This window comes from Bombus bifarius, unplaced genomic scaffold (assembly GCF_011952205.1).
Source record: "Bombus bifarius isolate JDL3187 unplaced genomic scaffold, Bbif_JDL3187 scf7180000008039, whole genome shotgun sequence".
Lineage (NCBI taxonomy): Eukaryota > Metazoa > Arthropoda > Insecta > Hymenoptera > Apidae > Bombus > Bombus bifarius.
The window spans coordinates 443,807-461,073 of record NW_022884409.1 but is presented as its reverse complement, the minus strand read 5'-3'; the positions used below and the strand labels follow the sequence as shown (position 1 = coordinate 461,073).

General features: G+C 44.9%; 1 protein-coding gene across 5 annotated transcripts in view; it reads left to right on the top strand.

Annotated features, from left to right (window-relative positions):
* The window catches only part of LOC117207611, a 121,219-nt gene that overhangs the window by 67,536 nt on the left and 36,416 nt on the right, over positions 1-17,267 (top strand). For all 5 annotated transcript variants that reach the window (XM_033447986.1, XM_033447987.1, XM_033447988.1 and 2 more), the window contains 2 exons: positions 11,246-11,436; positions 12,687-12,876. In XM_033447986.1, the coding sequence (XP_033303877.1) occupies positions 11,246-11,436; positions 12,687-12,876 (381 nt within the window). The remainder of the gene's footprint in view (positions 1-11,245; positions 11,437-12,686; positions 12,877-17,267) is intronic.

Genomic DNA, 17,267 nt, shown 5'->3' with positions numbered 1-17,267 from the left:
ATTTTTTCGTCTCTTCTGTCCCGTTCTTCGTAGCTGCACGAACAATGTACGAAGAACAGTTCTTGTAAAGTACTTCGATAATTTTTAGTCAGCGATTAGAGATATTGTACAGCAACATTTTTATCAGAGAAGAGATACATGTCTGTGAGTGGAAGAGAAAAGATAAAGAATATCCAGGTAAAAATAATTTCGAGCGAAAAGAAATTTTGTTGATATCCTGAAAGGTGCAAAATGTGTATAAAAATTAAGAAAGATGAGATCATGTTGCCGATAGCTAAGTGAGCTTTGCTTACGATTCGCACAGGTCTCGATTCGCACAAATGCGAACTCGATATTTCCCTTTTCCCGCCGTAGTTGTTCTTTGTAACAAAATTTCCTACATGCAATTGCAACTGAAAATCATTGAAACTCATCGAGAACCAACTTTCCGGCAACATCGTGATCTTTACATCTCTGGGAAGTTATCATAGTCGCTCGTACATCGACACGCTTGACTTTCTGAAAGTTTCCCGGTTTTCCGGCATGTCTTCCGGCCAAAAGTTTCGAATCTCACGGAAGATACTTCTTCAAAGCTCGAACTCCGCGCGTGTTTAATTCGCTTTCTCATTGCTACTGTGACATTTCCACCTATATAACGTACAACAGAGTACACAATATGGTGCATCTACCGAGTTGAAGCCAAACAGGTTACGTAGGCAAACTAGATCCATTTTCATGCGGCGCGAGCTTTTGCGAAGTGCTTCTTAATAAGCAAAGAGGGAGAAGATGCCATAGAACTTTCGAGAAATCAAGGTTACGTGCGTCAAGTTACACTCCGGTGCATAAAGCGAACGCAGAGTGCGTTTTCAACGTATGTGAAAATGTGCTTGCAGGCTCGCGAGCTCGAGCTTGCTCGTCCATTAGGTTAGCTTCTCCTTGGGTAAGATTCACGCGAGATGTCTGGCGGAAAATACGAAGCTCCTTTCCTCTGGTGTAATGTACAGCTTTGCCTCCGTTGTAGTCGAAGGATGTGGCGGCTGTGTGTACGGCGGAGAAAATTCCGTGACCTGGTTGCAAAGGGTTATTACATGGGTGCGCGCGAGGAAGAGCTTTCGTAAAAAGTAAATATCGAACGCAGGTAAGTACTTGCTCGAAGAAAGATGAGCTTTTATACGCATAGTAAAGGAGCCGGCAAGTTCACTATAATGAAATGCGGAAATGTAACGCGTTTCAAATGGAAAACCTCTTCGTTGTACCGTATGCTGTAGCTTCCTTTCTTAAAGTGGAATCGACGGGTGTAAAGTTCCTCACGTTTCGTCGAAAGGAAGGGAAAAACGGTGTAGAGAATAAAAAAACTGAAAAATCTCTATGTACAGCATCAAAATGTGAGATGGAAAAGCGCGTTGTCTCGGAACTGTAACCGTTGGTCTTTCGATCACGTTCCACGGACAATTACGGTGCCGGACGAGGCTTCGAAGCGCGAGGACGAACGCCTACGCGTGTCTCGGATGCATCGAATCACGTCACAACGAGGCGGATTACCGCAAGATTGTTCATGAATATTTAGAGAGCGGCAAAGTGTGGAGAAAGGGCCGGCGATGCTCTGTACCGAACGTCGAACTCACGAGCCCCGAAATATCGGTGGAACGCGACAGGCTTCACGATGACGAGGGACGAGAGGCGACCGATTTACGCCCACTATTTAATGGCCTCCGAATTTCGGGCGCCTCGCACCGGCCGGTTGCAAATTTACGATAATAACGACGATCAAATCGCGGAGCGATCGGTGTGTTTGTCATACGACCGCTTTACGGGCCATTATTCCAGGGGGATGCAAACAGAAGGAGGGGAAGATCGCATCGACAACGAGCGATTCCATCGATTCTCTGCTAATATTTTTATTATTCAAAATCACGACTCCCTTGTAAATTGCGACCAATCAATGGTAATCGGTCGACCGTACGTGTTCGCTCTTTATTGCCGGCACGACCTGTTTTCGCGATTATTGCATTGCGATTCGGAAGCGCGAATCGGCACAGGGATCTCTCTCTCTCTCTCTCTCTCTCTCTTTCTCTCAGCGCGTATTAATTTCGTATATCGCGATGAAAGTTGTAAAGTGATACGAGCACGCTCGGCAAAATTTACATTCAACTCCGGCGTGATTTAATCGAAAGGAAACAAACCGAGAATTCCTTTATACCTCGAGAAAGCGTAGGAACCGTGGCTCCAAGTATCGACCTCCGGTTCCTTCGACTTTTTTCGACGAATAACGACCGAACTGGTTGCCCGCGATCTTATCGGCCTTTGCTCCACGATGTTCGCGTAATTGCGATCGTTTGTTCGCGTCCAATTCTCGATTAATATCCCGCGCGTTTTCCGCGTAATCTCTGTTCCTTCGCTGGCGGCGCGAAAAGCGGATCTTCATTAAAGACCGAGGCTGCGCCAGAAGAAAGAATCGCGCCAGTAAATCTTGGAACAATTCATGGGAGAAAGAAAGCCCGAGCAAGGAAAGGACGATACTTTATTATCTCTACTACTTGATCGCGAGAAATCGAAGAGAACGCCGCCGTCTCTCAACCCTTTCTCCGATATAATTAAAATCGTCTTATTGTCGTACTCGTTAACGCTAATTTCGAAGACTCCATCTCCGAGGACGGAGGAGTTGCCGCTTAATCGAATGGTCCTGTAATAATTTCAACTGCGATCTTTCTTTAATTACTCCTTTTTCCTGCCATCCTCGCCATCTCTCCGTCCGCTTTGCCCTTGCTCCTCGAGAAACGAAGGAAGAAGCAATCTCTGTCGTTGTTTCTTTGATTCCAAGATATCCAGTTCCTCTTGCATTTTCTATTAACAACGACGTGTACCAAGGCACTACGATGAATCTCCATCACGGAAGATATTTAATTCGAAAAGATGTGGGACAATTTTATCAGTGGAACAGCGATGTATCTTGTGCTGAAAAATTATTTCAACGACTTTGTCCCAATTTCCGATAAAGGAATAGATTCCCGCGGCGTTTAAAACGATATTTACGACCGCGTGCTCAGCTGCTACGAAATTATGTGAGCCAAGCGAATGGCTCGTGAATCGAGGAGTGCACAGAGATTCGGTTACAGGTAAACGACGCTTGCAGTTACGTTCGTGTGTAACACGGTTGTTACGCTCGCGATAAAACCTACGGAAAAGTCGCTATTTTTCCCTTCATTTGCCTACTTATACTATTAAGGATATCAGCAATTTTTCAGAGACTTTCACACCTTAACCGTGATATTTGTCGAAACTCGGAGACAATTTGAATTCCCTGTGATGGAGATACTCTATCGCTTAGGCAGTTTCAACGATGTATTTGTTGGATGTAGTTTGTAGGTTCGGAACACTTGCCTAGGCTCTCTCACGTGGTAATTTACTAATTAATAGTATTAATGAATTAACAAGTTACAGGTTACAATGGATCTCTTTATGATTTGACGATTTTACATCGAATACGATAATAAAATGACTCATAGTTCTTAAATTTCCACTAAATTTAAATGAATAAATTCGTTTCTAAAATATTTACTACACGTACGAGTAATTTGTGATTCGTTTCCTGGCGAAATTTCTGATAAAATTTCTAATAATATAAGCTTAATCTCTTTCCTATGGTGGAATTTATTCGACGAATGGAAACAAATTAGAGGCAATCGATTCTCGTTTCGCAGTCAATAACGCGTTAGTGCGAAGTTAGCGTTGATCGCGAAGCGGAGGGTCGTGTTTTTCGTGCTTGCACGACCACTTCGAGTATAGGGAACGTGGGTGGGCCTGTATCGCGGCTCATTTGTTTCCGCGACGTTGAAAAATGCCGTTTCTTTCGGATGGCTCGCTGCTTGGCCAGCTCAATGTCTCGACAGTGCATAAATACCAGTGTTTCTAAATCACATACACGTATCCGCCAGTTGCTTGCCAACGTGCACGAATACACGTATCACCTGTGCATACGTGCAGTTTGACGAATGGAGAAAGAACACGAGCAGAGATGCGTCAGAACGAAAGCTCGCGCTCGAAAAACAATTCGCGAGACCCGACGACAAAGACATCCCAGGCCCATCGATCGACTGTCGAACAAGGAATTTTACTACGACAGACTGTTAGTAGAAAGAATGGCATTCGTTTTGGAAACACATACAGTAGCTCGTGAAAATATCCGAGAATTTCCAGAAACCTTTTATGAACATATTACGTGTGCTATGCGAAACATTTTCAAATTACATTTTGCACTGTAACGAGACCCGGTTGTCATGGACGTATTGGTGAAGTTTGAAACAGATATTACAATTTGTATACAAGTTACATGATATTCAGTGCAAGTGTATACTTCGTAGGGATCGCAAAAGCGTTTAAACTCAAAAGTCAATTATTATACACCGTGTGAACCATCTTTAGCACTTGCACATCTGTTTCAAATTTCATCGATATAGTGATAACTCATTAGAGTCGGATAAAGTCAGACTCAATACGGAAAATGACTTGTTACAGCGCGAAGGAAATTTCAAAATGTTTTATACGACACACACAGTGTATATCATTTCTATGATAAATGTCCAAATACTTTTTTAAACCGCTGTAGTGTGAATACTTATTTGCAACATTTTTTATGATGTAACATTTGAAAATACGACAGAAGTTGGATGCGAGAAACTATTAAAAGGAATATATCAGCTCCGTAATTGACAATCACTGAGAAACTGATCTCGAGTGTGCAGTTAAAGCTAACGACGTTTGGTTAAACAGTCGGCAACGTGCAGTTACAGAAAATGAGCACGTAGCACGTCTGGCGCAAGGGTTACGTGCAGCAAATGTTGTCGCGGCGTGTTGCCCTCGTAAAAACACAACTTACTTCATAAGTAACTTTATAAAGCTCAAAGTGAACTTTCAGACTGGTATATTCCCGATGTAGCCGTATCCACGCGAATTTTGCGTAACGTGTCCATAACCAAGGGCTGCTCGACGCTCAGCTGTATAAATCGAGTCTGATACGACCCGGCGTAAATCGAGATTCGTTCTGAAAAATACTTTAAATCCCGGAAGTGGGTTACGCGATCCGCCTGCCCCATCGTGCCGAAAAAATCGATGCTAACGTCGTAGATAATAAATAGTCCGCGTATCGAGCTACTTTTTTCTATCGGTCTGTAAATCTGTGAGTTCGCGGCCTGGTATTCAGAAACCATTGAAAAAGGAATTTTATGAAGCACGTCAGATTCTCGCACCTTCTTATCGCAATATTTATATACTATGCTTCTTGCGAGTTGCCTTTGGAAAGTAGGTTACTCGAAACTCGATTTTCTCAATCGTAATTTCATATACGTAACATTTTACGCTCGTCTCCGAATACAATGGAATCTCGTACAACGCCAGAGAATAGAATAACTCGGTAAAAGCACTCAAACAGTCGTAGAAAATTTTTGTCTATAACTTACGTTCTATTTTATATCATCGTATACACGCGTCGTGAAATTTCATTAGCAGCGCGACGATACTCGAGCATCGCGACTACGGCGGTGATGTTTGAAACCGGCTCGTATTAAATATTTAAAGGGTCGGTTATCTGTTCTCTTGATAAGTCTGAATATTCTATTATGGTACCGTACACAAATTCCGCCCGAAACAGTTTTATGGATATTCATGCAATTTTTTCGTCGCGTTACACAAATGTCCGACGCTGGGAAACGTGTTATGCAAAATTCTACCGTAGCCAATCGCCTGACAATATTGCTAGAGCAGATGACCTATTACAATCAGGGAAGCTAAAACCGCGCGATTCAACGCGCGAAATTCGGAGATGAAATTGGTCCCCCATCGCGCAGAAACGGCACCGACGTCAATTCACCCCTTTTCTCCCCCGTTGTACCCCGGCGATATAACGCATCGTCGTTTTCCGTCCGATTTATTGGCTAATCCGATATTTATTGGACGGCGAGGCCAATTTCCAATTTACGCAGTGGTTAACTGGCACGGCTAGCATCGGCACGTTAACTGCACGCGGCCAACTGCACCCACCAACAGGCTTAGCGTTATATCCGGTTTAATTGGATCAGGATTAAATTAACTTCCGCCGGTGATGGAACTTTAACACGTAGGAGGAGAGAGATTCCTCGGGATCGGGTCGTCGTGTTCCCTTGACGCGCTCGTCCATCGATTTCAACCCCCTTGGACTCCCCTTGCCCGCCACTACCCTTTTGTTACCATCCTCGACGATTTTAATAGGTGATTCATGCTATAGTACACCGCCATAATTTTCTTCGCAGCATTGTGTCTGCTTCGCAAAACCACATTGTTCTCCTCCTTGCAACGAGAATCATCTTTTGTTCTACACGTAAAATGTATTCCCGGAAAATGGTTAATTACTTAACTATACCGGAACGATGCGGTATATCGTTGATTCGATGAACGTAATTCTCGGCAAAGTGGAGTGGTATAGATAAACAAGGGCGGTTTGGTTTAGTAGATAAATGGCACGGCGAATAGACGCACAGAGCTTTAATTTTCGGTCGAATAAACGGGCAATTTTACCACCGTAGGTAATAACCGTTTTCATACTGTCATTAGCAAAGAAGGGTTTATGAAGTGGATATTTGAAGCAACGTTTATAGCTTAATACGCGTCGTAATCCCCTGAAGAGGACTCGTCTGTCGTGGTAGGCAATTTTTAGCGAGGATTACGTACTGCCGGATTGAATATTAAATTGTTCGGGATGATTAATCGTGGGTATTTCGTCGCATCGATCGCATTCAAAGTGCTGTTAATTACCCGGCTGCGATCTTTATTTCATCCGCGTGGAATCGCGTGGCGATTTCGAATCATTCAACAGGATTGCCAACTGAAATTACAATTACAGTTGTAATTCAATTTTCCGAGCGTCGACAACGAACGAAATAGCTGGCACGAAGCACGCTATTATTTGACCGGAAGCCCTGCCAGCCGGAAATGAAAAATTAACAGCCGGCAGACGCCCGTTATTAATGACGATTACAAAATCATTCTTCAAAGTCGCCTCGCAGGTGAATCGATAAATTTTCCAAAGGCTCGAGAATTTTATACAACGATTTTCACCTGTAATCGTATTCGAACGTTTAAGCGGAACAATTTTGTAAAATAAACGAAATTCACGACTTGGCGAACGTGACTTTAGAAAATTTCCATTTTGCGATGTAACCTCTTGACCAACGTTTGCCCTGGCTAACGCGAAATAACATCAGGAACTCTGTGTAACGTAACTATTTACTTTAGAGATGTCAAAGTTAATACAAGCTTGCTCAAGTTCGCCTAAATTTTATTGGAACACTCGGCTTCCTCGTAAATTAATTAATCCACGAAACACGGTGGGACATCGTAGTCTGACCAGGATTTAATCGTTCCCCGAAGCGATCGTGCTCGCAACCCCGCGAAGAAAGCTCTTAATACACCCTCGGGGCGAATGAACGAGCAAACCTTCGGCGAAGCCGATGCCTTCATTCAATTTACACCGATGGCTCCGTAAAATATCAGACAATTTTGAACCTTCCCGAAATTGCTGCAATTTCTTTCAAAAACCGTAACGTTAAACGTCGAGTCTCGCGTCGAAAGTATCGTTTGAACCTGAACTTATCGATAGCACCGCGTAATCGTCTTATCGGTACTTGTAAATTTGTATTATACAGAATATTACAAAACATGTAACTTAAAAAGATATGCCACAAACAACATTTTCTCTGTAGAGTCAATCCCGCGTGTTTCGCGAACGTACATGAAACAGCAAGCTGGAAGATTCATCGAGCATCAGGATCGAGTTTCTCGATACTGGGAGATGGTTGAACGTTGCAGTGAAACGGTTTTCCCCGACGCGACTTTAATTGTAAATTGCTGCAAGTCCCTTGGCAAAGACAATCGAGGGCGCTCCATCAGATACACTCGGCGTTTCTCCTGCGGCATCGTTCGAGACCGAAGCGTCGTAATGACGTATTTGCCCCGCAGTTACCTGCGACGTATAGCACTCCGTATAAGGTATACCGTTAACAAGCACGAAGACGCGTGATTCCCATAATCCTCGAAGGGAAACCCTTTGTCCGCGCCCAACCAACGCGACGCGCGTCTTCGGCGAACGCACGGAAGCCCTTTGTCGTCTGCAGCAGAAATTACCTCGAATTAATGCCGCTGGCTTTCTCGAAGATCTTCACCCCGTCGCCCCTTACCATTCGCCTGTTCTGACTGCGTCATGGAGCTTCCAGCCGAGACAGTTTCCGAGCCATTGTTCTGGAACAGGCCGTGCGTTATCTGCCGATGACGTTACGCGAGTCGGCCGATATTTACTGGCGAAGACGAGAATCCAGCGTGAAGAAGAGGAATTTTTGCGAGGGAATTCTCGATGACGTGCGATACGTGGGGCGTTTCAAAGATCGCAGCTGAGGGTCGGAAAGTTAATAGAATTTCCGTGGCAAGAAAGGAGTCGCGGATCAAGCGTGGGATGTAAAGTAAATAAGGGGAGCGCAATTTTTCACGTTGTTGCCGCGTTCCAGAGGATTATTCACGGACCTGGAATAAACTGAGCTTTCGAGATAAGTCTGAAAGGAAAAGTCTGCGGGATATCGAGGTCATGAGGAAGCGGACCGCTTGGGACGAGTTGCGGCTCTGCGGCAGATGCGACAAAAAGTCGAGGAGAAGGCAATAGCCGACACACAGTCGGAACATCGTTCGATCTCGCTGTGTGGCTCGGTGAATCGGCAAAAGGGACAATCGACTTGCAAACCGATAATCAAAGAACCTAGTGGAAACATTTACGTAGTGGAACAAAAATACCTCGCTTGAAATTTTATCCTTCCAGAGACCCGTGTTTTTTTTGTATTAAAAAGCTCGAGAGAATAGAAAGAAATAGCAGACTGATTTTTACGGATTAAATTCGTCCAGCGTATTACCCAATCTGTTCGAAACTGCAGAGGAAAGATCCCACAAAGCTCCATTATTTAGTTTGATCGATCAACGTTGCGGCTCGACGGAAGTCGTTATAGAAAGCTACCACACTGAACGGGATTAATAACCAAGAATAATGCGATTAAAGGGTTTAATTATCGAGCCCGTGCTAGCGCAGTCTTTCCAAACGGCGTCGATCAACGTTGATCAGCCTCGATTCGAGGATAATCGAGCAAATCTAATCTGAATAGAATATTCGACTTTAATTGTTTTCACTATACTGCAATACTCGTTAAAATTGCACGCGGGAATAGACGTCAACGCTGCGACCGAGCTTCCGTTTTCGCGTGCATTTAATTAAAAGTCTTTACAGTTTTTTAATAGAAACGCCGTGAATGCAGTTCGTTATCTCCGTAATTGCATCCTGGTGCTTGGGCTTGACCCGAAAGTTGCGCCGGTGATTCGCGACCCTCTCAATGCGCATTTTTATCGGTACCTGCGAAACGGCCGCGTGCCATATCTTCGTTCAGGCTGGCGGAAAAGTAGTCCACGATCGAACCAGACCAGCGACGAAACAGTTAAACCGCGTCGACCCGGCCCTGTTCCATTCGAGCAGACGAACGTGTTTCATGCTGATTCGATAAGTCGTCCTTTTTTTATCGTTTCGTCGTTCGACTTCCCTTTGGGCAAACAAATGCATACGCGCTCCTATAGAGAGTTCTATATTCTCTATAGAGGGTTCTCTATTCTAGAGTTGTTCGGCTGTTTGATCATTCACTTTCTACTCCTTGCCTGTTGTTTCATCCTGCTACTCGCTTTTCGTACGCGGATCCTCGGAGAAAATGATAACATCGCGTTTTATATCAACGAAGTTAGTTAAAGTTAGCAGATTGTTAAAAATTTGCGTTTCCTTTGCGAACGATAGAACAAAGACTGTGTCTCTGTTTGAAATAATAATAAATAAATAGTATGGAACGCATCCAATAATTATTAATATTACATAGAACGCGTAAATAAATAAATAAATAAATAAAGAGATAACTTTATTCTATGGTAAAACTCGGCGAGATCAAAAGTTGTTCTGAAATAGGGAGAGAAAGAGAGGGTGGTCTGGTGACGTGGGACAAAAAACAAATTGGATGATGGATCTGTCTTGTACTTTGTCCTTGTGGTTCGTTCTTCGAGGAGCGTTTACCAATCGATATCGGTAGAAGTAGGTCCGGGCAAGAAAAGAAAAAAAGACGAAAGAAGGCGCGACGAAAGGAAGGGGGAAATCGACGGGGTGGAATGCGCGTTACGGCGTGTCTTTGCGGTGCGAGAAGAAAATTGGTCTCCGGATAAAAGCCGCAACGGGAAAAAGCGAAACGGACGTCGGTCGTCGTTCTCGATTTTCCTCCGTTCTGATCAACTTATCTTCGGTCACGTAGCCGACGAGAAGCGTTACGATTGAAAGGCGGCCACTATCGCTAACCGTAAGCTCTTTTTTACTCTCACGTTGATCGCCGACGTGACCGCACGATTTCTCGACTTCTCTCGGGAACAAAACCGTTGCGGATAAAGAACGCGGCAACGTACTCGTATGCCGCAGGACACACCGACGATTATCGTTCGTTCCCACTCCACCTAATGAATTCGTTTCTCAATAAAACTATGTGGCACTTTTATCGAAACACTTATACATGACGCTCCCTTACATTTTCTTTGATTCACAAAGAACAGTTGAACAATTTCCTATAATTAAAAATATAATATATTCGGTAATTTATATTCAACGGCGCTTCGGCTCGATTTATCCAACCTTATTCGACAAAACGTCACATCCTGTGCGGTTGTTAGTTTGTTAACAATAATCGATGCTTGAAATCGTTAATCGTGGCGCTTTCACCAACGATGATTCAGCACTTGGGTAATCGATTGCGTTCGGTCAGCGTCGATGAGCCACGTGTTGGCTCGGGCTTGCTCGCAAGCTTCGGCCATTAGTCTTCCGCTTTCGAGAGGGAAATTTCGCTCACCCTTGACCCTTGCTGCTTCCTGATATTTCCAATAACGAACGCTGTACATCCTCTTTAATCCAGCAACGATAACCAGACGCCTTCGACCTTATTCGCCAAGAAAGACTCGTAAAAAAGAAGAAAAAATTGACGCCAGGGGAGATAAATTTCCAACGACATTTATTTATCCGGGATAGTCCGCAGAACCAACCGGTGGTTTCTGCGGCGCGTAGCAGGCAATAGAAACGCGTGATAAAATGGCGCCATATTGAAACGACACTGGCAGCTAGGAAAAAAAGGGGCGAGCAGTCAGAGGGACCTACTAAAGCGGCTTTTCTCTTCTTTTGTTTCAGGAATTGGAGAGGAGTTATACCCTCTCGACCCCAGGGGGTAGCAGCCCCGTTTGTTGTCCGCCCTGCAGCCCGCCCCCTGCGCCGGCTGCATACATATCGAGCGCACGTGCGTCCTCGCGAAGACTCGGTGCCGGAAGTGGAATCGGAGGTCCACCGTCCCCAGAAAGGGATCCCCTGGGAAGACTGTTAAGGTCAGTTCGCTTTTTCTTCTTCTTCTTCTTTTTCCTCAGAGACACGCTATTTAACCTTCTGCTGGCCAACGAGACGTGAAAAATGTTTATTTCACCACTGGCTACTGGATTCTGTAAGGAAATTCTGCGAGATGTTCCATATTCTTGGGATACACTAATGGGATGGAATATTTGTTTTTTATTTATTCCAGTTGATTCATAAATAAGCAAGTAAATGGAATATAAGGAGGAGCTATAGTCGGATCTAAATGACGTTTCGCAATTTTTGAATCGTAACTCCGATCGAAACAAGAATTCACAATCCTCGCGAACAATAAAACGGATAGGTAATAATATAAATAAGAAGGTAATCGTCATCGAACGGGGCCACCTGCGTCCCAGCAGGGCGAGCCCATAAAATTGCAGACTGTTCCTGTCGGGGAAATCGTCCGGAAGCAGTAAAACCCTATCCCCGTCCCTATCCTTGTCCAATCCTTTTCTCCACGCTTGATCAGCTTGCTATGGGCTCCGCGTAAGATCATCAATCTTACCTGGGTACAACGAATGCATCATTCAACGCGAAGTTGCCACTTAGCGCGACTACGGTTTCGTCGCCTGGGAAATTAACCAGTCACCCGATAAGCGATCCACTGTAACGCCGCGTCCCGCCTCGTAACTCGAATTAATTGGAATTTTAGTGGGATGCTGTAAAAAGTTGAGCAAGAAGAACGCGCGCCAGCTTTCGAAAGCAGTTTGTCGTCGGCCAGGAGTTTAAAGTAGAATTAAATGAGTCTGCCAGACGGCTTCTTATCCCTGGTTTGGCTGGCAAATCGATAAAATGATAAAACCCCGTCGAGGCTAAACCGAAGCGTGTTAATCTTTCCTGAATTTTCCAACTCCTCTCTATAAGCACGCGTATACTAACTTTAGAGGGAAGACAGTTACTGCTTATCGTTTAAGGTAAGAAACGAAACTATGAAGTTTCGCATTTATTCAAGAGACTGCTTTTCTCCATAGTTAGACGATACGCTGGAAATCCCTTTCGACTCAACCAAAATCAACATCTTCCAATCTCCTCGGGGATCGATGTAATTCAAGAATCACATTCGACCATATTTGGTTTGTATTCGATGCAACGGCGACGCGAAACGGTCATCGGCGTTGTGCCAACATTCCATTAGCCCGTGATGCTTGCGGAATTAAGCAAATTCGTGGAGTGGCGTTTCTGCACGTGGTCGGCCGGTTAAACACAACGAACTTGGTACTTGCAGATTCCTGAAGTCCTTCTACAGGGAGCTAGGCACTCGTGATCCACCCCATTTGCCGGCATGGGCGTCGCCTCTTCCACTTGGCACCCTTTGTCCGGCGCACTTTCAACCGCACCTGCAGCTGCTGCACAAAGGCGAGCAGGAACACAGGCTCGAGAACATCAAGCCCGACCAGATCTTCGCCCCGGTTAGGGTGAGTGCTATAAATCATCCCGCGGAAACTACTTCGTCTCTGGTGACGCGACGTACCGGTTGTTGACGTCGGTCGTAAAACTTCTCGCGGACTCTAACGCGATGGACGTTCGGGAAGGGGAAACAGGAAGCGGAGGAATCCCTTGGGAGGAAATTTCTGATAAGAAGAAAGCTGCAAGTTTGTCGTTGTAACGCGTAGAACTTGAATTATCTACCTCGGTTCGTGCACTCGCGCGATTCTAACTTTTTAATTTTTTTCTCGCTGGGGATGTTTGGAAATTTAAATAAAATTCAAATCAAGTATTCGAAACAAGGAAATGTATAGGTGTCACGGCCAGGCTATATCATTTTTGTAGAGTTGCGAGCAAGTTTTCCGAATGCAGAGACGATGACATTCTACGTGAATCGTATTCGACAGGGTAGTCCTGCCGCCCGCTGTACATTTGCATGATATCGACTACGTAATTGCGAAAGTCAAGTTGCACGGACAGCCGGCGATGCAACCACGATTTTCTCCGTCGAACGCTGAAACTTTCCGCGGTAACTTCGCGATATGTGAAAGCCAAGTTACCTATCCGCATCCCTCGCTGTCAAAGTTTCACGTTGTCGAATTTCCGTGACGAATCGCGGCGAACTTCCACTCCGTTGTTTTTGCTCTTACTCTGTCAATTAGTCTGCGTTTAAGATCAAAAAATCAAAGAAATCAAAGACGTTTCTTTAACTTCTACTACACCATCGCACGGCAGACAAAATAGGTATTAAAGGAACAAAGAAGAGACGTCGTAAAATTGTCTCTAGTCGTATGCAGTATTTCCACGTTTTACTCCGATCCAGGAAATCCGTTTCTTTTCGAGTTTCTTCGTTCACGGTTCGGCACGGATATCCAAGTGGATGTTGCATTCTAATGTCCGTCTCGAGCGAACGACACGGATTGCGTCTAAAAACAAAACGGAGGAAGATCGAGCGAAACGATGGGGCCGGGTTAAATCGCTCTAAGAAGAGGATGAAACAGAAGGAGAGCCGTCCTTCCGGATTTTCGACGAACCATCGTGAATTGACCGGGAACCGCCGTGCTATGTCTGTCGATGTTTGTTACCATGAAAGATGAATTCTCTCCGGGCAAAGCCGTCGTTTCACGTAGGAAGTTTCGATACGTTTCACCTGCTGATCAAGGGAATTCTTGAACAATCGAACAAAGAGCCTTCGTTCCTGTCTCGTACCATCGAAAATCCCTTCTGCACGGAATTTAGAAGTCAAGTATCCGATGGAGAAGGTAATCGTACTGCAGTGAAACATCGAGATATTATCGAGACATCGATAGAAAATAGACTGTGTGTTTGACGGAGCAATCTAGGGCAGAGTAAACGTTGATCGTGAAACGGGCAAAGGACTGGCAATTAGAGAAGAATCTCGGACATTTCTACCGCGCAAAAAGTGCTTTCCTCGGACAAGTGCAGACGGAGATGATAAAAAGGATTTTCAAGAGAGAAAGAGAGAGAGAGAGTGCAAGCTCGCGTGAGATCGAGGAAGAAATATTCCTGAACCGAGATTTTCAACGCAATTAAAGAAACCGCCTGAAAGGAGAAATTAGACAATCTCGTTTCTTGCAAGTTGGAAGCATCGAGAAGCGTTTCCCAACTGGAGGAGAGTGAAACGTTCTCGGAAGGGGTTGAACAGTCGACGACGGTGGCCCACTCGAAGACGGTGGCCCACTCGAACTCTTTCCGATGTCGTTTCCGATAATAACATGAAGTCGAATCAAGTCGAGAGTATCGTCGCAGAGGCATAGCTCCTTCGGTTCTCGAATAAAGAAGGTTTTAATCGCGCCTCGAAGATGCGGCGAACAAAATCGTGAAGAAGCGCGCGATCATTCGTCCGGTTCTGGCGTAACGAGGCATTGTTCTGTCGTGGCTCGATAAGATGGCCAAGCTTCGCTTCGTTAACATTTCTCGAAAGGCTTTCTAACCAGACAATGCTGATAACTTCTGACAAAGCGCGCGAACACCGCCTACCTTTGTGCCCCGAAGGACGTCCAGTGATCGAGCTTCGATTTCAATGGACCATTTTAATTTCGCCTGTACTTCGATCTCATCCCATGCTTGGTTCGTTCAATCAAACAAAATAATATCTAAGACGAAAAACTCGAATTTCTTTTAAACGTCACTCGTGCTGAATCAACTTGAGTTAAACTCAAGACTCCCAGAGTAGCGAAACTGTTCCACCATATTTAATTCAATCGATACAACGTCTCCGCCTGCAGGCGTTTCTACAAGGCCCCTTGGGCTTTCGGCAAACTGCAATCAAAGCGGCACGGTCGTAGGCGTGAACGACAGCCGAAGCATCGATCACCGAAGCCAGCCTGTCAATTTACCAGGAAACTTGTACACACGGCACGAGAACGTATCCAACGTAGAAATAGCGGAGGCGACCGACTCAGCCATCCGCTTAACATCTCAATCTTCCCGGCCTTAATACCGGCAGTATCTGCCGGCAGCACCGCGAACCAAAGATTTATCGAAGCCACAATGTATCCGTCCGCCTCGGAATCTCCTTATCTTGCGGATATATGTACGTACTCGAGTGTAACCGAAAGATCTCAGCGTCGCTCTATCTGTTTCGATCTTTCGGAGAGCCGACCTGCGTGGTTGGAAAAACGTGATGTCTAAATGGAACACGTGCGACTCTTTTATGATCTGTTTTCAGAATGGCACTTTCGTTCGACGTGCGGATAATAAACGGTATTGATCGGCTGTTTCGCGGGATTGAGAAGAAAACTAGCGGGATATGATAGGAGACAGCAGGTGTATTACGCTCGCTTCGTTCATCAGGCGTCGCAATTAATAAATGTAACCGTCTCGGCCAATCAGAGATTCGAAGCTTTCGCAATTTCGTGTTACAGAATTGTTAGAATCTTCGGGTATGAACCGATCTGTAATTAAGCAGGTACGTGGAGACACTTATTGTTCAAAGACGTAGCACACTTGTGAAGTCTCGATTTTTCAAATTTCACTTCGGCCTGTAATACACTCACCTAGGTGTGATAAATCTTCTACTTTCTCGTTCACTGTCATTGTGTAAATACCGCGTATTATATTGTGCCGATAGAGGCATCGAACGAAAATGCTACTGCAAGAACGTCAAAGGGAGAAAATTCGCGAAGAAGACGTAAGCTAGTCGAGACGAAAAGCGTCGCGACCTCGGCCTCGATAGATCATTCTGACGATGAAATTACTCTTTTCGCAAACAGTTCTGTGTGTCGTTTCGCAGCATCCGACGTTGAAGAGGTCGATAACGCGAGCGTGTAACGGAGCCAGGAAACGCAAACAATGCGCCACGTCACCTGGAAACGTGCACGTGGAAAAATGAGCCTCGTAACCGTGCCATTCGAGGCTCGGTATCGCGAGAACGCGAGAACAGGCTGTGACGGCAGACACATGGCCACGTCAAGGTTGTGCAAGCCCGATATACCCTCCAAACACGAACGAATTCGTGCCGTACAGTCGACAAACGTGCCAGGGAGAACAAGCGGATCGTCGAAGGAACAAGCTTTTAAAGCTCTTCTGACCCTGTTCAGCGAGTTTCTTTCTTTACTTCAATACAGCACGATATAAAAACGTAGAAAGAAATGAAACGAAATTAAAAGCTGAAGACTAATCGTTTAGTTAACGAGAATCGAATTCTTCCTTTTTCCGATTTAGAATCTTCAATTCAATTTATCGAGTCAGCATTGCTGTAAGCAATGAAAGGGAAGAATTATTGGGTCGATAAATTCCACTAAAGCGTAGAATTTATCGCGTGCCCGCGTGCAAAGAATGCACGGCGCCATAATGAGCGCGTTTACGTCGCGAAGCGCCGTCTTGAAGAACGTCTTTCCGGATCACCGACGTTCCAGGCCTCAATGTTCGTCTGTCGGAATATTATTTCCATTTTCCTGGGCGCCCGAGACAAGCGCAGCGACGAACGCTCTCCGATCCGGCCAGCTGGAAGTAATTTCTTTGTCTCGATGCTTGCCACGGACGTCTCTAAACACGCCTACTCGCACCAATAGCATCTTCATCTGGGACTCGCGTTCGGAACAGTAAAACGAAGATATTGTTCCCTTCGTCTTTCATCTGTTGTCTCCTTTTTGCTCGTTCAAGCGAAGAGTACTGTTGCTAGACCATCTCGACGCTTATTTACGGACACACGATCGCTAAGAACGAGCGAAACACGTACGACAAAATAACAGATTTGCTATTCAGTGTATCCTTTAGGCCACAATTTTAGTATAACTTGTAATTTTATTGACTAGGTATAGAACAACAGTGGAAAACTCTAAGAAATTCGAAATGCACTGAAAATACGATGTGGTTGAAAAAATATCCCAATAATTTTAGAGAATATAGTTCGTGC